The 22,264-nt window shown below is 49.7% G+C and overlaps 1 protein-coding gene across 4 annotated transcripts in view; it reads left to right on the forward strand.

The window, feature by feature from the left end:
• The window catches only part of EML1 (EMAP like 1), a 166,367-nt gene extending 147,277 nt beyond the window's left edge, over positions 1-19,090 (forward strand). For all 4 annotated transcript variants that reach the window (XM_032482618.1, XM_032482615.1, XM_032482616.1 and 1 more), the window contains 11 exons: positions 109-208; positions 1,260-1,414; positions 3,093-3,218; positions 3,493-3,624; positions 6,157-6,224; positions 8,483-8,571; positions 13,901-13,998; positions 14,109-14,196; positions 15,536-15,631; positions 16,827-16,957; positions 17,503-19,090. In XM_032482618.1, the coding sequence (XP_032338509.1) occupies positions 109-208; positions 1,260-1,414; positions 3,093-3,218; positions 3,493-3,624; positions 6,157-6,224; positions 8,483-8,571; positions 13,901-13,998; positions 14,109-14,196; positions 15,536-15,631; positions 16,827-16,957; positions 17,503-17,628 (1,209 nt within the window). In that variant the 3' untranslated portion in view covers positions 17,629-19,090. The remainder of the gene's footprint in view (positions 1-108; positions 209-1,259; positions 1,415-3,092; positions 3,219-3,492; positions 3,625-6,156; positions 6,225-8,482; positions 8,572-13,900; positions 13,999-14,108; positions 14,197-15,535; positions 15,632-16,826; positions 16,958-17,502) is intronic.
• Positions 19,091-22,264: the final 3,174 nt, after the last annotated feature.

Below are 22,264 nucleotides of genomic sequence, written 5' to 3' on the forward strand. Positions count from 1 at the left end.
TTGGGGTGACTGCAATCCTGGATGTTAAACACATTTAATCAAGACATCCTTTTATTTGTATTAATAATATATATAACATTTGTATATTCTTATTTAAACATTCTGCAGAAGCAAGAAAAGCCAAAGTTTGTCCTCTGTGTGACCTTTTCTGAAAATGGTGACACCATCACTGGAGATTCAGGTGGCAACATCCTCGTATGGGGAAAAGGTAACAAGTGATTGCTCCCAAAAAAGACATTTTTGGTGATGTTGTAAGTAAGAAGCCAAATGTGGCTTCCGTAAGGACTGTCTGTTAATGTTATTTTCAGGCTCACTACTTTAGATTCCAGGTTACATGGGTACATACATGCATGTGTGCGTGTGTGACTTGGGACAAGAGGAAAACAAGACTAGTTGGCTGTTGATGTCTGTCACTCTAAAAGGCATTTTAAGCCCAAGACATTATAAAGGAATGAATAGTTTTGTTAGGAGAAATGATAACAGCCTGTAATGATGAAGTTGTCTGTGACGTTTAGTTAGCTCTGGAGTATTTCACTTTTCTGGTTCACGTAGCGCTTAGCAGACGAGACTGATTTCTGACTGTATTAATGGCAGCCTGCTGGACACTGCGTAAGATGAGGCAGGTCTGAATCCCCCGCTGTCAGTGGGCAGACGGTGTGGTAAGGAGGACTCGTGACTCAGAGACATGCATTCCATCAAGTTCAGTGAGCATTTATGAGTGCTAACCACGAGCCAGGAAAAAAGGGGAAATGCACCGTCCCTGTCCTCAAGGATCTTGAGGTTGGGTGGGGGTGAAGGCGGAAACAGACCCGTCAGTGTAACTTCAGACTAACACGGCGACCTCTGCAGTATCCCTACTGCTGCGGGTGCCTCGTGCTCTGAGCATCCTTTCATGTCACCCTTACAACAATCCAGTGGGATGAACAGGAGCCCTGTAATGCAGAGGGGGAAACTGACACAGAGCAGTTAAGTCACTTGTCCAGAGACACACAGCTCACGAGGATATCAGCTCGAGGTGCCCGTTCTCAGCTGCAGGTGGTACACTGTGCTTTGTGTGAGCATGTTTTCCTTAACTCTAAAGGAATCCAGTCCATGCTTGTCTGGTGCTCTGGGAACTTCTAGGAATTGGATCCTTTCTAGATTCACACTACAGTGATATTCTAACTGACAGTATCACATCTTAAAACAAAAGTGACATGAGGTGGCCAGAGGTGAGCCTTTTGCTGATGTCCTAAGCATGGTTTTCTTGGTGTGTTTAGGTACGAATCGAATAAGCTATGCAGTTCAAGGGGCCCACGAGGGTGGTATTTTTGCACTTTGTATGTTAAGGGACGGCACGCTGGTGTCGGGAGGAGGGAAGGACCGAAAGCTCATTTCTTGGAACGGAAACTATCAGAAACTCCATAAAACTGAGGTAAGACAGCAGGTCAGTGCTGTTGGCATGCGTTTTGAGACTTAACCTGTTAAGCTGACCAGTTTCCTTGTGAGTTTGAAGTCTTTAGCTTACAGTTTTGAAAATTGTTTAGATAAAATTTTACTAAGTGGGGTCATATTTTATTAAAATCGTGGGGGCGGTTTAAGTATGACCACTAAAATGGAATTCGGTTTATAAAATGTGACACTGCAACATTGCCATCTGGAGTATCTTTATCATAGAACCAGTCTCACTTTTCCAAGGGAATGTTATCCACATTTTGATTAATCCTTAAAATATTTTTTCTCTTTTCACTTAAATTTACAGCATGTTACTTTGGAGACATTATCACTTTGAACTAGTATTTATTGAGTGTCTACTTTGTACATGGCGACACCTTCCCTAGAGCTCTGGCTCCTTTTGGTGTATCTTTCGCCTCCTTAGTACCTGGTTAGCAGCCCTGGACTCCAGTGGGAGCCAGAGACAAGAAATTCAGTGTTCCTTCTACACACGCACTGAGTTTTCTCCCCAAGGCTCCAGGAAATTGTGAGCAGACAGATCTCTAGGTCGGCATCAATGAAGGTTGAGGGTCTTCATCTCTAGGGTAGGATGGACACCTTCTAGGACTTTTCCAGCTTCTTAGTCAGAAGCACACAACACAGTTACATCAGAGAGTGGCTTGGCCCAGTGTTTTGGCAGAATGAGAATCTGGTTATGTCTGTCACTGCTCTTAATAAACGAAGGCCTTCATCAGAGCTTTGGAAATGGCTTTCCTTTCATGGAAATGTTAATTGGGGTTGCATTTTTTATAACAAGATTTGACCAGCATTTGACTGAACATGTACCCGTATGGAATTATAACTGCAACAAATGCTCTGAAGCCTCATCTAGTTTTATAGAAGATACTCACCGTTGCTAAGTATGTATATAGTTCCTCTTCATTAGCATCGTTTGTCATCAGCTTTTCTCAAATCTGTGCTAAGAAACCACACTGGAGGTGGCGCGTTTATATGAGAACAGGATGCTCCTTAACGTCCAGCAGCCGCAGGGCCTGCAGGCAACCCCAGGGTCTCGCTGCAGTTTTTGTCCTTTTTATAATGTGCAAGGACCTCTGTTTATTTTGTCACAGCTAACTGTTCTCGGCTGGTGTATTTTGAAATTATTTTTATGAACACTTAGATAATTCCATATATTTACCAACATACGCAATGGATTTCAAAACTGAATAGAATAAGGTCGCCAAAGAATTTATCTTTTTAAGTTACAGTAAATTTTAAGAAACTCTTATTACAGCATGGTACATGTTCTTTCCAAATTTTACCTGCTTCTGCTGTCAGAAATCAAAACAAGTAAAGAATAAACTACCAAGCAGTATTTCTTATTTTCTTATTTTGTCTTAAAAAATGCTTTCTTCTTACTCTGGCTGATTCTTGTAAGTGTGACTACGATGGGAGCAATCATTGTGATATCTAAACAAGCATTTGAATAATGGAGCTAATAAATTAATGACGTTTTATTTTACTGGGGGGAGTGATTGGGTTTTTATTTATTTATCTCAATGGAGGAGCTGGGAATTGAACCTGGGACCTCGTGCTTGCCAAGCACACGCTCTACCACTGAGCTATCCCCTCCCTCTTCCCAAGCTGATGACATTTTAAATATTTTCTTCTCAATGCAGATTCCAGAACAGTTTGGTCCCATACGGACTGTGGCCGAGGGCAAAGGCGATGTGATCTTGATAGGCACCACCAGAAACTTTGTTCTGCAGGGCACACTGTCAGGGGACTTCACCCCCATCACTCAGGTGCGTGCCCGCTCAGCCCGCCCACCAAGCACTTTCATTTCGCGGGGCGTTAGAATACAATAAAGCGTTACAGAGAGCGGACCCTTCCTGTGTCATAGACTCTTAACCTTCCTGTGCTTCAGAGTCTGAGTTGGTACCACAAGTGAAGTTGGGGAGGAAGGGGGTGGACGCGGGCAGTTACAGAGTGTGCAGGAAGCCCGGGTTCTGGTCCTGCAGGGCTCCCGAGCACCTCCTGCAGTATTTCAGAGCTCCCGTTTGTCTGGCTTCTTTGTAGGGGCACACGGACGAGCTCTGGGGACTGGCCATCCATGCCTCAAAACCTCAGTTCCTGACCTGCGGGCATGACAGGCATGCCACCCTCTGGGACGCTGTTGGTCACCGGCCCGTCTGGGACAAAATAATAGAGGTAGACGTCACGTTATATTCCCTCTTTCTATAAAAATTCATCTGGAACACATTGATTTATTTTTTTTTGCATGAGGTTGATAGTGATATAAAATTGTCCCAAAGCAAACGTCACTTAATTTATCTCCTTCGAATTGCATCACTTTAAACATTGCCTTGAGTGGTCTCATCCGTGTAATTCTAAAGTTTGCTATTGTGTTTTAAGTTAGTCTTTCGGGGCTGGTTGCTGGGTTTCCTGAGTGCGGTCTCTTCACTGGCTTAAAGCCTGGTTGTGAGCCTGCATCCTCTTCATAGGGTACATTTGGAGTGAGAATTTACAAGCTATTCTAAAGCATACCACAATTTACCTTTGTAATTTGAGTTTGATGGTAAAGGTGAAGTTTAAAGTCAGCATCTCACTCAGTGACCTTTGCAAAAGTAACTCAGTTTGTACATCAAGTGCTGAAATACCCTTTCCCTACATACCGTGCAGCAGTGCCTTTACTGAGCGTTGTTTGCATTCCGGGCACTATGCACATATTATCCTCAATCCCTGCAGCAGCCCCCCAGGTCGAAGGTTTTTACCCTGCTTCTATTAGTTAGGGCACTGAAGCTCAGAGACGTCAAATAGTTCACCAAGGTCACTGAGTCCGTGATGGAGCAAGTGTTTACACCCAGCTCAGTCTGACTCCCAAAGCCAGGGTCTTCCGTGCATCACCCAGGGTCTTTGGTAGTGAGTCCAAAGCACATCCCATGTTGCCTGCACCCTTACTGATATGTACAGTCCTGGGCCGAGGGTAGCCCCTCCGCAGACCCCACACGTCCTCCTTTCAGCCCCCGGAGAGCTGCCAGCATTTCCCGATGTGCTGGGTCCATGTTTCAGTCCTCCTGCCCTTCGCTTTTGGAGAAGGTGTGCAAGAGACTGGAGCTGGCCGGCCACTGGTGGAGCTGGGCGCTAAGATGACAGGGCCTGGGGATGACACCGCCGCCCGAGGAAAGATTGCGAGTGGCCCAAGGTGGCAGGGCAGGGCTGTGGGAAGTGATGTCCTACGTTGCACCTGTCCCCTGGCTGGGGCTCAGAGGGACAGATGGGGTGGGGAACACGTGAGGGGTTGGCACAGAGCTGACCCAGGAGGGCAGCCTTCCCTGCTGCCTCGGTCCACACAGCAGCCCAGCCGAAGGCAAAGCCAGTTACTCCGTAACCAGACCGTTAACCCACTCAGCCCAACACAAGGGCAGGGGCACCAAAGCAGACACCAAAAGGATCTGCAGTGAAGTCCTGGCTCCTTTACCCACTGGCCACGTGACTGGACAGAAGCACTTACCCTCCTCATACCTCAGTATCTTCATCTCAGAAATGTTACGAGCCTCGGATGAATTGCACAGTAAAGCTTCAAGTGCACGTGATTTCTCTCTGTGCATCGGTGGCGGCCCTGCACTTAATTACAGCTCCCACTTTGGAAAAGCGTGGCAGTGATGTAACCAGCGCCTGAGAAGGCTTTCCCTCCCATCTCTTCCTTTGTCAGCTCACCCAGTGGTATCTCAGTGCCCCCTCCTGTTTCCGTTCCCAATGCTGCTGTTTTCTTGGTCTTCCTGTGATGAATCTTCTCACTCAGTTCATCCTAAGCCCCCTACCAGGTGATCTTCTATCTAAAACACAGACAGTCATGTCACCCTTCTTAGTGCAAGGAAGAAGTCAGTGTCACCATGTTTCTTGTAGTGATCACAATCCAGGACTTGGCGACGCAGTGCCCTTTCCTAGCACCATCCCCAGTTCCCCACGCCGCACGTTCCGCCCTGTAAACCCACGGACTCCACCTGCCATTCCTCAAATAGGCCCCAGACTGCATTTACCTCCGTGATCGAACCATTGTCCCCTTAACACCTGATCCCCCAAAATACTGGTGCGTCCACTTCCACCTTCACCGCTGGTGATTCTCCCTGCATCAGGAGGCCCGAGTCACAGGCTCCCAGCACCCGCCTCCCCACCCGACTGCACCTAACCCTCCCTCTCCGGCTTGTTTTACCTCCTTCCATCAGTCGTGTCCATCTTGTATCAGAGTTAGTAGCGAGCACGTCCATCCCAAACGTGGAACGTGCCTTACGCATCCCGAGATCCGCCTGGGGCTGTCGTGGTGTCTTGCACCCAGTGGGGGGCGCTCATCCAGTACCGACCTGATGGAATTGGGTGCGGTGGTTGTACTTCCAGACAGACGGGGCACAAGCTCGCCTTTCGGAATGGGGGTCCACCAGCGGGGCTCCCAAGGCTTGGAGGAAGAGCGTGTCTTTGTTGACCTGTCCTCTAATTCATCTGATTACAGTGGCTGTGGAAGGACATAAGGCAGGAAGAGATAAATTATAAAAGGATAACAGTTTAGCATTATTGAGGCATGACCTTCATCGAAGTAGGAAAACACTTTCCTCTCTGGAGAGAAGAGAGGGTTTTTTTTAATGGGGCCACGTGGTCCTGCGGGACTAGGGCTGTGCTTGTGTGTGTTGTGTGCGGCAGCGCTATGTCTGGCCATCAATTTACACTTCCTTTACAATGTTTTAGGATCCAGCTCAGTCTTCTGGTTTTCATCCTTCAGGGTCTGTGGTTGCAGTTGGAACACTGACTGGGAGGTAAGTGCCCACCAGCCTGGCTTGTGCTCGCTCAGGCCGTGGGAAAGAGGCTGGTTGTCCGTGTTTCCCCCGCAACATGCCCAGCGTCGCTCTCGGCTGCACCTGTCAGCTTCTAATGACTTAGCAAGAAGGAAGCCAAAACTCGAAAGTAAACCCTGAGGCTGGGGTCCTTCCTTCCCATTGTGGACCTCGGGGAAAGCCGAGGGAAGCTGTGGCCCCCTCTCCCACCAGAGGCCCCCCCACACACACACACGTTTGCCTGTGATTTCAGGGGATTGTGGGCCCCCCACCCCCAGGAGGCTGCAGAGGGGCCTCTGCTTTGGGGTCGGGTGAGAAAGCGTTTCAAAGCACTAAAGCTTTTAAAGTGCTTTTTCTTGCCACCCTTCCAAAATTTTAGAAACTGCCCTGATTCTGAGCCTCCTAGTGGACTCAGCCAGTACTTACATGCCAAGCGCCCCCGATTTGCCGGGTTTGAATCACAGCTTCACCACTGAGCCATAGTGCGTCTTTGAGCCAGTTCTGTGACCTCTCTGGGTTTGTTTCTCCCTCTGTAAATGGTGGCAGTGTGTCTGCCTTGAAGCCCCGTTGCACTGATGACTGAAGGAGCCAGGATAGGAAGCACCTGCCGGGCTTGCCTGGCAGGCGATTTCCGTGGTTGTCATTATCATTCTTTTACAAGTTTCAGGTGTACTTTTATGTCGTTTGTCATAGTCTATACACTTCTTATAGCTTAATTCATATATTCTTGGTGACTTCCTCCTCTAAAAAGCTTGCCACTTATGGAGAGGCCAGGGAGGAGGGACAATACAGGGGTAGGGGTAAGAGGGACTGACCATTAGGTATAAAATAAGGTACAAGGATGTATTGTACCACACGGGGAACACAGCCAGTACTTTATAATAACTATAAATGGAGCATAACCTTAAAAAGTGCGGATCACTACATTGTAAACCTGTAACTTATATAATATTGCACAGCAATTAAACTATACTGCGGCTTTAAAAAAGCCGACCACTTAGATCGTGGTGTTCGGAGTGCAGAGTACTTATAAAGGAAGAGTAACCACTGTGTAAGTCACAGGTGGCAACGTCTGAAGAGTTGGGGACCTTGTATCCAGCAGAATTCTTCATGAAAATGTTTGCGCGCACGCACGCACGCGCACACACACACACACACACACACACTCCTTTTACCTCTCCTAGAGACAGCTGAAGCTTCCAACTCAGCAGGCTCTGATGAACGGCTGACAGCCAGCAAGTGCCATCAGCTACAGGCTGGGCAGGACGGGCTGTGGGGCGACGCCAGGTGCTCAGAGTCACAGATAGTGTCCTGTGGGGGGAAGAGAGACCGCATGTAACCTAATCCCGCCTCTCCGTCGGCACCCGCCCCCATCTCTGGTCCCGGTGCCTTGACGGAGCAGTTTAATATGACATTTCAAAGGCAGAGCCCAGTCCGCCCAGTTTCTCTGCTGCTTATATTCTGACCTCTGTTGGGGTTAAACAGCACATTAAAGGTGAATGGTTGCTGAAGATGCAGGAAAGTAAAGATGGAAGCCGAACCCAGATTTCAAGGTCAGCCAGCCCACTGAGTGGTGATGACTAGGGCCCCAAGTAGAAGCTGAGAACACAGGGGTGCTGTCTCAGCGGACGTGCCTGGGGATGTGTGTCATCAAGGTTTGAAACGGCAGCAGCAGGGAGCCCACGTTGCTTTTCATCCCTGAAAACACCAGTGTTCCACTAGCTGTCACCCCTTGAGAACACACGGGCAGGAGAGTACAGCCTTTCCATCAGTAAACGGACACTGACTGAGCACATGTCCTTGTTCGAGGACGCAGAGCACTTCTGTGTCTGTTATAATTTGACCGATTCGTCGCTGGGCCTGCAAAGTCAGTCTGGGCCTTTATCCCCATTTTACAGATGAGGAAGCTGAGCCTAAAGAGGTTAAATTCCAAGACCAGTCCCCTGCTCACCCTCCTGCCATTCTCCAGCATTCACGGCAGGTCGGACGCTGGCCCAGCGCTGCTTAGCTGAAGCGTCGGTAACTGAATCATTTCCCATGGTCACCAGATGCTGCTCCTTTCTTTAGGAAATGCTCATATGTAGGAAATTTTCTTTAAATAAAAGATGGGAGCAAGCATTCTTGTTAAGCAAATGCAGACTTTTCATTAAGCTCTTCGAGTAACAGTTTCTGTAGCCTTGCCGTGATCACAGTAGTCTTACTCCCTTTCCTCACTGGACTTTTCCCCTTGTTTACAACAGGTGGTTTGTGTTTGACACAGAAACAAAAGACTTGGTCACCGTTCACACGGATGGGAACGAACAGCTCTCTGTGATGCGTTACTCGCCAGGTGAGAACACACTCACTGTAAAACTCGGACAGACCGATGAAGTTCTGTGTAGGTATCTTTAAAGAATAACATTCACAAGCCCCCTCAGAGCGAAATTTAAACTATATTTGCACATAATTGTGGCGTTTGAGGGTTCTCAGCCTGCCCTCCTTTGGGTCACTATGCCTATGTGTTTTTTTTAAGTTTTTACGATGGAGGTTTCAAAAATGGACAAAATCAGACTGAACAGCATAATAAACCCGCACGTACCCATCACCCAGCTTCCACAGTTATTGACTCAGCCATTTCATTCATCCAGTGCCCCCCCATGTTGTTTTTTTGGCAGGGAGTGGGGGGTACACCCTCATCTCAACCACCTCTCCGCCAACCATGCTGTTTCTGAAGCACTTCCCAGACATCCTACCCTTTCATCTGTTGGTGTTACTATCTATAGATCTAAAAAAGATGACTCTTTTAACAGCTTTAATAAGGTATAATTGATCTACAATAATTGACCCTTGACGAATGTACAATTCAGTGATTCTGAGTTAATTTGTAGGGTTGTGCAACAGTCATCACAGTCCAGTTTTAGAAAACCGTTCCATCACCCCCAAAATTCCCTCCCTGCCCATTAGCAATTAATCTCCACTCCCACTTCCAGCCCAAGGCAACCACTGATCTGCTGTTCTGTCTCTATCTGGACATTTGCCTTTTCTGGACATTTCATGTCAATGGAATCATACAAAATGTAGCCTGTTGCATCGAGCTTCTTTTACTTAGAATAATATTTTTGAGTTCATTCATGTTATTGTGTGTATCAATAGTGTATTCTTTTTCATTGCTAGATAGTATTCCATTTTGTGGACATACCACTTTTGGTTTATCCATTTGTCAGATAAGAGACATTTGGATTGTTTCTGTGTTTCGGCTGTTATGAATAATGCTGCTTGGAACATTGATCATTTGTCCATTTTGGACTCACAAGCCTCTTTTAAGCCATAGATCCTCTCTCTCTCTCTCTCTCTCTCCCCCACCCCACCCCACCAGCTTTCAGGTTGTTTATTGAAGAAGCTGGCTCATTTCCCCCAGAGCATTCTCCACACTCTGGATTTTCCTGAGTGCATCTCTGGGGTATCGTCTAGCATGTCTCTCTGTCCCCTGTTTTTTCTGTGAAGTAATTTTTGGATCTAGATTCTATTCAGGCTCCACGTGTGCTGGTCTCTTCTTCCTGCAGGAGACACCCAATGGCTGCTTGTCTCGCTTTCTCTGTCATTAGCAGCTGTTGACGTCCGACAGGTAAATCCATTAGGGGATGCAAATGATTGGCTTTCCCATTTTAGCCTTTCTTCTTCATTTCTTAGATAGATTATCCTAGAAAGAGAAACTTCCCTTCATCTACTTTTCTGTGACCCAGAAACTTCCCTTCATCTACTATTTTGTCACGCATCATATGGTAGAGTTCAAACAGGAGAGCCAAGACAAATGCTTGGTTTCGTTCACTTTATTTACCAGTTTCCAAAACAAAGAGCTTGTTCTCTGCTCCCTTTAACGATGATCAGTTGGTGGTAATGGTGGTTTGGGTGCCATTGTAAATTTGAGTATGTTTGGTATGTTTCAATCTGTGATGGTTGTAGGAGGTGGAACCATTTACCCATTACTGGCTGCTTCAGGTCAGCTCCTGAGTCCTTTTGGCAACACCTGTGCCCCAAACACTCATGGCTACAGGTCACTGTTTTCTAAGCCTCATCCTCTGGGCTTGTGATGTAGGAAGCACTCTTTCTCTGTGATATCGGGTCATTCAGCTACTTGAACATTCTTAGACATAGCAGTTTTGCTCCTTGGAAATACTTGGCCAAGGCTGAATTGCTACCACTCTGTAGGAATCTTCTATTTTATAAGCCGATGGACAGTCGTCCCTACCGCATGCCGGGCTGTGTTCTTGATCTCTAGAGGTAACCTTACAGAAAGAACACCTCTTTGGGATGCTTGCACCCAAAAGTTTACAACTCTTCACCCTAAACACACAGCTGCACAGCCACCTTGGGAACCTTTTCTCCCTGTTGAGAAGGATCTGACTCCCTTCTTGACATTCTAAGGATTATATTTCATTCTGTTAACCCTGGCCAATATTCTGCATCCTCTTATGTGCGTCTCGGCATTTTCTTAGTTATTCTGACCCTCTGCTACATGCAGGAGGGCCTTGTCTGCATCTGAGGGCTTTTCTAGAAGGCCCTCGGATGTCTGTCAGCTCCTGCTAACATAGCAGGGTCCTTCAGGGAGTCTGTTTCCGTTTCTCATCAGTTATACTAATGACCATTCCCTGGAGACCAGGGAGCTCTCTCTACCAGTAACTCTGCCTCTCAGGTTCCAGAGTCATTACCTGGAGGCTGTGTGGGGCAAGGGTGATGACCCGGAGCCAAGTCAGGGCAACCTGCATGTGGATCCAGCGCCCTGTCTTCAGCAGCGGGTGTCCCTTGTCAGACCAGACAGCAAGTTATGTGGAGCTCAGCTGAAGGAGGAGCTGTGAACGTGCTCTTTGGCGAGCAGAGCATTATGCAGGTGTCATGGGCAAAGTGATGCTGCCAGCAGATGCTATGGGTGACATGATGTCATCGGTAATGTGATGTCATTGCAGATGTTGCAGGTGCTATGATTTCATCAGCAGCAGTGGCAGTGGTGACCCCAGATCCTTAGGCTGGGGCTCCAAGTCCCACAGAATGATAGGGACCATGTTTTGTTCAGCCCGGTATGCCCAGCACCTAGCTGGGAGCAGATGCAATAGAGTAATAGGCAATACAGAGTAAATGCTCGGTAAGTATTAGTTGATGCATGAATGTGCACAGGCGAACCACAGTGCAGCTGACCAGCTACAAAGCAGAGTGTGGTCAGCACTGTGAGTTTCCAGGATGCACACAAGATGTTTCAGGCACACGCGCTGGACCACTGTGGGTTACTGGCTCCTTTGTGGATTCAGGTATTTACAGATTTTACGGGGCAGGAGGGTGTAGCTCAGTGGTAGAGCACAGTGCTTAGCATGCACAAGGTGCTGGGTTCAATCCCCAGTACCTCCATTAAATAAATAAATAAATAAACCTAATTACTTCCCCCTCCAAAAAAAAAAGTATTTACAGATTTTAGACACACACACACACACACACACACACACACACACACAAATTAGGTGCCCAAGCACAGGCTACCACTGATGCGGAGCTCTAGGAACCTGCTCCCAATCCCAGCCTGGATTTGCCGCCATCTCCCAGTAGCTCCATCAGCTGTGGTGTGCTCAGAGGAGAAGACATCACACCACGAGGGCTTTTTTCTCATTGCCTCAACTCATGCAAGTTCTAGATGTCTTGTTAGCTGCCAGAGGAAAAGCAAATGGTTCCTGAGTTGACGGGTGGAGCCAGCGCCCCAGGATACTGGGAAGGGCCGGTGCACTCCCGCTGCCAGGCCAGACTGGGGCCAGTGCTGCCTCTGCACTCAGTGACGTAGGCAGTACCCATGGAAACAGTCAGTAAACCAGCCTCTGATAGGAGTCGAAAAGAGCTTCATTTGAGCCAAAATGAGGACTATAGCCCAGGAGACATTCTCAAAATAACTGTGAGGAACCGACCCCGAGAGGCATGGTTCTCAGCAGTTTAATGTCCTGTCGCAACAAAGAACGTCAAGCAAGCCAGGGGTACATTTCTTCAAGGTTTTTAAAAAAAGAAACATCATAATCGGATCAGCAGGTGCACAGCGAGTCTGTGGCCTTGGCCCCCGGGCAGGGGGTCTTATCATCAAAGGGGGCCCAGCGCTGGGGCCCTAGGGAGGGAGGCGTCTAGTTCTCATTTTTAACATGGCCATTCTTTACTTCTGGTCAATGCATCCTTTTCCGTAACGATTAAAACAGATGTACAATGTATGTTTGATAGGCCACAAACAGGCTGTTTCATTTTAGCATAAAATTTTTGCGTAAAATTCAAGTTGAATTATGTATAAGCCAGAATGACTTCCCCAGACCCCAGCATGTGAACATTTCTTCCGTCAGCAGACACTCACCCACTGCCACAGACGGGTTACACAGAACGAGCTTCACAGCGAAGTGGGGCTGCTTCGTAAATCCTCTTTGAGACTGATGTTAAGTGAGCAGGGGGTGTGAGAGGTGAGCAGTTTCCTCCTCAAGTTAAACTGTGTGGATTGAGAACCAAATCTCTTAGATAATGGCTCAGTTCCGTGGACACTAGTGAGAGGGCCAGGTTTCAGCTGCTAATCTCTATCTGGCGTTTGGTCGAAGTGGGAGGTTCAGAAAGGTAATCCCAGGTACAGGTGCGCACCCGGGGCCAGTGAAACAGAGCCCTGGGCGGGCCTTAGACTCGCCCAGGGTGGGTGGGGGGACGGGTTCTTCGGCATCCTGAGAACCGCAAACCTAGAGCATTTCTATGGACCACCTAATAACCCTTTCAGTCACATTTTATTAAATTTTTTCATTTATGAATTATTGTACATAAGATGGCCATATGCTAATAAGCTGAAGTTATGTGAATTTTTATTGAAACCACACTCAACTCTGTTGGTAGGCTGCCAGCCCCCGTAGGTTTGTTAAACATAGGAATGTCGTAGGGGCAGTTCTCACACCTAACACGTGCGCCAGGAATCTTAGCACTTTGTTGCTGGACAGATCTGGAGGCCCAGTTTCCTTCCCCCTATATACTGGACCTCCCCCTTTGGCTTCACACCTGCCGCGGTCACCTGCCAGCTGTACGGGCGGCTCTGCTCGTATGTCACATTGAGCTCCTTCCCTTGTGTTTCTCCTCCTGCACAAGCAGCACAGCCTGATCCCTTAAGCTTTCCTGAGGCCAGAGACCCAGGGGCAGAGATGCTCGCGGATGGCCCATGGGAAGAGCAGCAGGAAGGGCCTTCCAGACCGTGGGGGAGAGTGTGTGCAGAGGTGATGGGGGAGGGCCTTCCAGGCTGGGGGGGACAGTGTGTGCAGAGGTGATGGGGGAGGGCCTTCCAGGCTGGGGTGAGGGGGCAGGAGGAAAAGTGTCAAAGGCCTGAGGGAACCTGGTCTGTTCAGTGAAGAGCGATGTGTGTGCCCCCCAGAGGGCTTTTGGGTCGCACTAAGGACGCCTCCTTGGTGGGGACGGCCAGGGAAGGTTTTTACAAGGAGAGGAAACTAGGCAGATGTGAATTTTCAAAAGATAGCTTTGAAAGTGGTATAGGATTTATTTAAAAGCAAGCTTTTCTCTTTGAAACTCTTCATGGCTATTTTTTCTAAGTCTGTGATGTCAACTAACATTATCCCTTGGAACTGATAAAATGTTTATTCTTAATGACTGAAATGGAATCTCTCATGTTTTCGCAGATGGAAATTTCTTAGCAATAGGCTCCCATGACAACTGTATCTACATTTACGGAGTCAGCGACAACGGGAGGAAGTACACGCGGGTGGGCAAGTGCTCGGTGAGCGTGCCGGTCCCCCCTCCTGGGCTGTGCGCGGTCCTCTGTCACCTCGGGATGGTGCGGGTGGGCATCTGTGAGGGAGTGAAACTCACCCTGCGTTTTCTCTCCAGGGTCATTCCAGCTTCATCACTCACCTGGACTGGTCTGTAAACTCCCAGTTCCTCGTGTCAAACTCCGGAGACTATGAAATCCTGTACTGTAAGTGGCTCCCCAGGAGGGGTCTGGGTGCAGGTCACTTAGAACCTTCACTCTGAGAACAAATGGGGCCTCCTGCAAAAACCCGCTTCCCGCAGGACTCGGGCGCGGGATGGCGTCTCTGGGCCTCACTTCCTCCTCTGTAAAGTAGAGGAGTTGGGCTGGACAACCTCTCAAGGTCTTCCTGGCGCTGAGAGACCTGGGGTTCGGGCTGAATGGGGCCCCAAGGGGGAGGCAGAAGAGAGTGGGGTCAGAGCTGTCCTGGCGAGAGAGACCCTTGTGACGGCATTGCCCCAGCAGGCAGAGACCATGAAGCGGACAGCAGCCCCCTAGGGCCCCTCCTCCACTTCCCCCAGCCCCTCCCGGCCAGGTCTTGCCCAGGCTGGGTGGGGAAATAGGGGACAGCTGGCACTTGCTACCTGCCACCAGGTGCTGGGTCCTCTGACATTTTTAAGCACCTGCCGCGTGCAGGGCACAGGAGTCACAGGCAGAGGAGGGCCTTGTCTCCGCCCTACCAGAAGGTCCTAGAAGGTACCGTGTGCCTTGCCACATGCTCTCAGGTGATCCAAAGCACTTCTGGCTTGTCCCATTTTCCAGACATGGAAATCTCGACTCAGGGCCCAGGCCACGGGCATCCAGAGCCAGTGGGTGGGGAGGCGGCCCCGACCTGTAGAGCTGTGCCGGGCAGGGCTGCTGGCAGTGGAGGAGGGGGAAGATCAGCTCCCTCTGGTGGGGCAGGTGGCACAGGGTCCCCCTCACCGCCCTCTCCAAGGCCCTGCCTGACATGGCGCAGAGGCAGGGGCGTGGTTTCCAGGGACAGGCCGTGCGTCTAGAATGCTCTCAGACATGGTCTCATACTCCATTAGTGAGAGCCCAGTTGGGGAACAAACGAACCATCTGGGAGGCCACCGGTACTTGGCGTGACTGGTTTCCATAAGCTTCCATTCCTAACCCGGAGCTGAAGGCATTGCATGTGTGTGTGTGCGCGTGTGTCCGTCTGTCTGTCTGTCTGTCTGTGCCCCAGCATGTGTTGGGAGCCTGACAGCAGCAGGCAGGTTGTGTCCGAGGGGACAGTGAGCAGACGGAGGCCTAGGAACCAGAGGTGGTCAAAGAAAAGAAGCCAGACTGGGGGGATCAGACCCAGAGAAGGAGGTGGGAGGAAACGGAAGAGGAGGTGTCCGCACCGAGGCCCCGGGGCTTGGGCTCAGTTCTGGCCATGAACGCGGTCCCCACGGTGTCCCTCTCTGCAGCCTATGAGGCGTGGCCCCAGAGGCCCAGCCTTGCCTGGGGAGGAGGGGGTGCTTTGGCTCTTTGTCACTAGACCTGCGTTTGCCTTTCCCAGGGATTCCCTCTGCTTGTAAGCAAGTCGTAAGTGTGGAAACTACGAGAGATATCGAATGGGCCACGTACACCTGTACTTTGGGATTCCATGTCTTTGGTAAGTTTTCTGAAGCTTTCATTTGGTTCAAACATAAGATGTGTCTACTTTTAGAATGTTTCTCTAATAGTTTTGAAATCTCATGGTCAGCTTCAAACTGCTCGGCCTATGTGACACCCACAGGACAACGAACACTCTGGCTGCAGCCCTGGGGAAGGGCCGTAGCCAGGCAAGAAGAACCAGAGAGATGGGGCTTAATCCTTTTCTCTGGTACCAAATGGGTCCTGAGATAATTCTCCAGAATCCTCTCATAGGAGGTTGTGCCACACTTCCTAGACCAAGGCACCAAATGGCATTCAATCAGTTCATTTTCACTTGTTAGGGTTACTACATCTTTTTGGCCCTTAAACTAAATTTTTCACCTCCTTCAAAGTTTAGATTAGGAATATATTCATAAATGGTCTAAAATAAATTGCCACAATGTAACAGAATAAAAAAGAAAAGGAAGTGTTTATCATCTCTTTACATATGACCGTAAGTCAATAAGTTGGTGAGAATTTCACAAATATCTTTAGAGCTGGCATTTTACCATCTTCTCATATTAAATGCTAGGATGCCCTGGGTTTACTCCAGAATTGCCTGTTGAGAAACTGATGTGCATGCAGCTCTTTCACATCCAAAATTATTGGGACCAAAAGGGTTTCCTGGACCAATGGTGAGGAGACCTCACCCCCAAGACCACACCCCAGGCCCACCCGGGCAGACGCCACACCTGCCCAGCACCACCAGGCAGGCAGCCGCTATGAAGGGCTGACACCAAGCCTGAAAGCCACATGCAGTCCCACAGTTTAAAAAGTCCTTGTGAGAGGCTCTCATATATAAAGAGTTACCCCAAAAAAAGAAAAGTTAGGAGACTGAAGGCTTAGGTCTAGTCAACTTCCCATCAGATGCTTCGGGGATAGAGGAGAGGTATTGTGTTTGGAACCAGGGTTACTGGCCTATTTTCTGCTGTAGCCCAAAAGAGGTACAATCTTGCAGCAAAATGGGCTCCACGTGGAGGGTTTCCCAGAACAGCTTGCAGAGAGATGATCACAGAAACAGGGAGACCAGGAGCTGAGACAACATATTCGTCTGGGCCTTGTTTCTAAAGCCCAGGACATTTTATTTTTGTGAGAGTTCGATGTCCAGTCCCCACGCAGTGTGGCCCTGTTGTGTCCTGGTGTTTCCAGTGCTCTGTCTGTGGTCTTTGATTTAGGAGTGTGGCCAGAAGGCTCGGACGGAACTGACATCAATGCCGCCTGTCGGGCCCACGAGAAAAAACTGCTGTCAACTGGCGACGACTTTGGCAAAGTGCACCTCTTCTCCTACCCTTGCTCCCAGTTCAGGGTAAGGGACCGTCTTCCTCTCTGGTCTTACCCCCATGGGGCGCACTCACCACCTGGCCTGGCTGGTTGGTACTTGAATAGAAAGATGCTGCGAGTGAATGCCACCAGTCATGGATGTGGACGTGACCATCATCTAACTGCTCTGGAGCACTTTGGGGCCCCCAGCTGCCCTCCAGGGAGCACCCAGCCCTTACCTGGTTCTGCCTTGTCTGCCTCTGCACTTGGTGGGACTCACTCCCCTCTCCCCTCTACCACAGCTCCCTGTGCTCCAGCTGCTGAGCTGAGCCCAGGGCAGTGCCTGGAATGCCCCCCTCCTTCTTCCCGGGGACCCTCCCCTCCACCCCGGCATCCAGTCCACCCTCCTCTGGGGTTGAACCTCTCCCTGCCCGCATCCCTCCCCCGACCAGACCAGATGGTCGATATGCATGGTTTGGTCCAGGCAGGAGTGAAAGCAGGAGTGGGGAAGAACGGAGGAGCGGGAGCGTGAGTGTGGATGCCACCTACTTGGCTTTGCATGAAGCTTCCCCCCGCATCCTTCTTCCCCAGGCTCCCAGCCACGTGTACAGTGGCCACAGCAGTCACGTCACCAACGTCGACTTCCTCTGTGATGACAGCCACCTCATCTCCACCGGCGGCAAAGACACGAGCATCATGCAGTGGCGGGTCATTTAGTCCCGGCGAGAACCAGGGGAGCAGAGCGGCCGGAGCCACAGACTCACGTCACACTCAGGTCACCGTGATTTCTGCTTCGTTTGACAAGTTCTCACAAACCTCAGGAAAACCACGCCCTGTACCGGTTACCTTAGCTTAGTGGATCGGTGAGCGTCACAGCAGATCAGCCGTTCAGGTCTCCCCTTTGTTGTTCAATGTATAAAACACACTTAATGTAAGAAAGGATGCCAAGGTTTACATCAGGGTGACATCGAGACGGGGCGGGTGTATCCTTCGTAACTCTTCTATGAACTCTTAAAGAAACAGCCACAGAACGCCTTTGCAAAGATTGTACATGGGCTTTACTAGCTCACCGTCGAGCTTCCTGAGTCAGGTATTTATGATAACGAGGTACTGAATCCTGATCGCTGTTGCTTCATTGGTTTTAAAAGGAGAAATCAGTGGAGAAGAGAATGGATAACTGATCTGCACGACTGAATCAGGAAGTGCAAAGAATATTTGGTTACATGTTCTAAGGTTTCATTCAGTTCTCCCTCTGGGAGGCTGATGAGAAAGGGGTCAGTTTCTCCTCGTGTTAAGCCGATTCTACTCCAGATCAAGTTCACGAGTGCCGCAGGGTATGCGGGCATTTCAGAGCTCCAGCTGGACTGCCCGCCTAACCCAGTGCCGCAGCCACTTAACGCCTACAGGAATCGAGTCCCCTCTGTGCCCCGTTCCCGGGCCCTGATGCGTGGTGGAGACGCTGAGCCACCGTCCTCTGTACATTAATTGGCATGACATGGTATCGTACTTGTATAGGGTTTTAGCAATTCATAATAAGTACGTAAGGCTAGGCTTTACTATTTAGCTTATGGACATTGTATATTTGTATTTTAAGACCAAGTAGACCAAGTCAAAAAGATCTCTCTTAAGTGTACCATCCACCTGCAGCGGGGAGAAGTCCGGAAGGCTCCACCAGGTACTAAGGGCGGCTTCTTTTCCTGTCTTTTGTGCACGGACGGCTTGTTACACTATGAAATAAGATTGCGTTCTGATGAGTAAAACGTAGGTGGCCTGCATTGTCAAGAAGGCCTTACCCATTTCGACTGTGTGACAGATTGAAATTTATTGTTTACATTGGGGAATGTATCTCAGATTTTAAAACAGAAGAGTAATAAACAGGCTTAAAGGCGAATATTAAGATTTTTTTTTACTTGTTCCAGGCAAGTAAATGAATTGAACTGTCTGAACTCTACAGCACTGGTTGTTTAGAGTGGCTAATGAGGCCGAACATTGGGAAGCATTTTTTATTACATCTCCAGCCTGCTGCAGAAGTGCCGGGCACCAGTAAACAACATGTATTAAAGATGATTGTTTGTATGTATCCTTATCAAATATATTCTATAATGAAATAAGATCTGGAAAGTGGATTTCTTATTGACCTATAATCATGAAAGTATATAAATTAAAGTATTTAAAATTAGATCTGATTCACACTATATTGTGTTTCACATACAGATTTTTTTTTCTCACCTGGGTTATTTGCAAATAAAACTATAGCTTGCATATGGTGCGTAAGCCTTCATCAGATTAGGTAACTATAAGAAATTCAGCTTAATTATGATACCCAGTTGTTAGCTGACTTGGTTATGTAAATACCAGCAAAAATAATCCTTTTAAAATTAATAATTGAGGGAATAACCAGACCAGGAAAGGGAAAGGAACCCATTATTGACTTAAAAGTTATAAGGTCTACTTTTATTCTATACACTTCCACTATTTTCCACACTCAATAATGGGAGAAGGGGTATGAATATAAATCCCTGTTGCTGCCTTCACACTTGCCTACATTCTGTATGAAACCCCCAGTATTAGCCTTGCAGGTACTCACCATCCGCTCAGTCACTCACACAACAAGCCGTGGCCACGTACCAGCGCTCACCACCTGTGAGGCCCACAGAGCCTGCAACCCCAGGATTCTGCTGGAGCAAGAGACCCCGGGCGCAGGACCAGGCCTGCTCCTCCCGGTGGCCTGTGGCCACATCAGCTCTCAGCCTGGCTGTGGAGAGTGACAGGTGAGGGGCTATTACCCTAATCTCGGTGAAGTGATGGAGGCGTGGACCAAGGTGCAAGTAGTAGATGGGGGAGAGGTGAATGGATTGGCCGAGAAGTTTCTGGGGTGACGTCAGCAGGGCCTGGTGATGGATGGGGTGTGGGTGGTGGGTGAGGCCCTGGTCCCTGGTTGTTCTCTGGGCAAATGTCACTGCCAGCTAAGTTGGGGAGCACTGTACATTTGAAAGAGGATAATAAGTCTGGCCTGGGACAGGTTGGAGTGAGGTGCAGGCACCCTGAGACATCCCAGTGCGTGAAGCAGGTGTTGGGCTAGCAGGTGCAGAACAGAAATCGGGCTGGAGGTGCCACTGAGAGGCTCTCCACAGGAGGCTGACGTCTGAAGCCAGGGTGTGGCTGGCCCAGCCAGGGGCCCCGACCCAGCCAGGGGGACTCGGATGGACTTCAGGGGCAGGTGGAGGACCACAAGCCATCCGCGAGGAAGGGGAAGGGTCAGCAGAGGACTGGGCTGGGGCAGGAGACACCCACACGCGGGCTGTGGAGGCCTTGATGTGCCTGCTGTAGAGCCACTGGGCTCCTCACTTAGCAAACGGCTTTCCAGCACCTGTGTGCAAAGTGATGCTGGGCGGGAGATGGATCAGGGCGTGGTGGGGAGAGTCTCTCGGGATGGAAGAGAGACACAAGGTCAGGGTGAGGGCAGGGAATGGGGCGCTTCCAGGGCCAGCTAGATCTGGGGAAGTTTGGGGGATCCTGGCATCCGTGGATTTTCATCTGTGGTTCCCACTATGTGTGATGTGCCCCGGCAGTGGGGGGTGGGGGGACTGGCCATGGTTCACTGCAAAGCCCACTTGGGCACCTTCCCAAGCCCCCCAGATATTTTAAGTGATTACTTCCCCTGCCCAAAGGTTGATTCATTGTATTCATTACTCTTTTTTTCCTATGATTTGGGAACAGGCTACCACCATTTAATCTTTGAGGCAGAAGAGTGCGTAGACGAAGTAACATTTGAGATCCCCTGACTTCCTCAAAAGGGGTCCGTCTAACACACAACTGGGAAGGCAGCTTTTTGATGAAAACGATAGGCAGGTACTTCGTACAAGGTAGAAACTGATTCCAGGCTACTGTTCCTACTGAGTCTCAATTTTTTTTAATAGAAATTTCAAGCATACACGAAAGTAGAGAGCTCTCCCAGCTTCAAAAATTATCAACATGCTGAAAACCTCACCCCTACTTTGGGGGAGGGGAGTGAGGCTGGAGTACCTTAAAAGTAAGCCCAAGTCCAAGCCACCAAGTCAGTTTCCCCTAGAAATTCTTCAGTCTGCTGCTCTGATGAGGACACTGTATAACCACCATGACCCCATCACTGTCTAACACCCGGGCCATGTGCAAATTTCTCCAGTCATCAAACCAGCCCCATATCTCAGTACATAACATTACTTGGGGGTGCAGTCCAACCATACAAAGCTGCCCCCTCCCCTGAAAGTACAGGTAGGGGGCTCATGCCTGCATGTGCCCTGAGTCCAGGACCCGTCCTGTCCCTGCAGCTCACTGCCCCTTTTCACCCCTGCCCTCTACTCCCTCCACCCCGGGGCAGGATGCTCAGCTGCCCCTCCCCACTCCCAGGAGACCCCTCCTGCGTCAGCAGCCTGGATCCTTCCCACCTTGGCCGGCAGGTGAGACCAGACCCAAGGAGGGCCTGGGAAACCTCCGCTCCCTCCTGAAGGAGGAGCCTTGTTAAGGGGTCCTTCCTGTTAGAGGGTCCCAGCTGTGCCCACTTGTCTCCTCCACACTCTCCCACACGTTTCAATACAAAGGGGAGGCACAGAGGCCCACTCCCACCACCCCGGGGCCGGGTTGTAGGAAGGGCGTGGGGGCGGCGTCTGTAGTTCCTACGGCCTCCTGCCCTCGGGAAGCCGAACGGAGGGGTGAGCTTGTAAACACACAAGCTGAGAATGTGGATGCGTTAAGAACAAATTTGGTTATTTCAGCTTAGGACCAAAGTGGGTGCAGTAGCACCCAAAAGATGAAGAGTGAAAAGGAAGGTAATCATCAAAACTTGGAACAAGGGAAAGGTAAGCCTTCCCTCCCCGAGCCCGCCGGCCTCAGGTGTGCCTCTTGGTGGCAGACAGGTTAGTGCACCTTCTCATCCCCAGCTTGCCAAATCCTGTCTGACCTTCCAACCCCCGGGGTGTGGGAAGGGAGAAAGGAAATTCTTATCAGACTACGATGGTTCCCACTCTGGGCGGGGCAGGTGTTTCAGCCGACCCTTCTCAGGGAGCTCTCAGAGGTTTTGGGGGAGTCCCGACATTACTGATGGTCTCTCACCCTCAGCCCCCTTGACGTAGGGAAAGGCGTTCTGTTAGGCAGCTGCTTTCCCCTGCAGACGCTGAGCACAGGGAAGTCCACCTCCAGTCTTCTCTGTGGAAGTCCCACCACCCCTGCAGGCGGCCCTGTGGACGGAATCCAAGATGACCCCACCCGTGGCTCACATCTGATCCCACCCTAGACACTGACAGATGGGCAGTTACGTCCTCTACCCACAGCCTCCTCAGGTGTCTGCTGAGAGCCACCTTGTCGCCTTTCCATT

This window comes from Camelus ferus, chromosome 6 (assembly GCF_009834535.1).
Source record: "Camelus ferus isolate YT-003-E chromosome 6, BCGSAC_Cfer_1.0, whole genome shotgun sequence".
NCBI lineage: Eukaryota > Metazoa > Chordata > Mammalia > Artiodactyla > Camelidae > Camelus > Camelus ferus.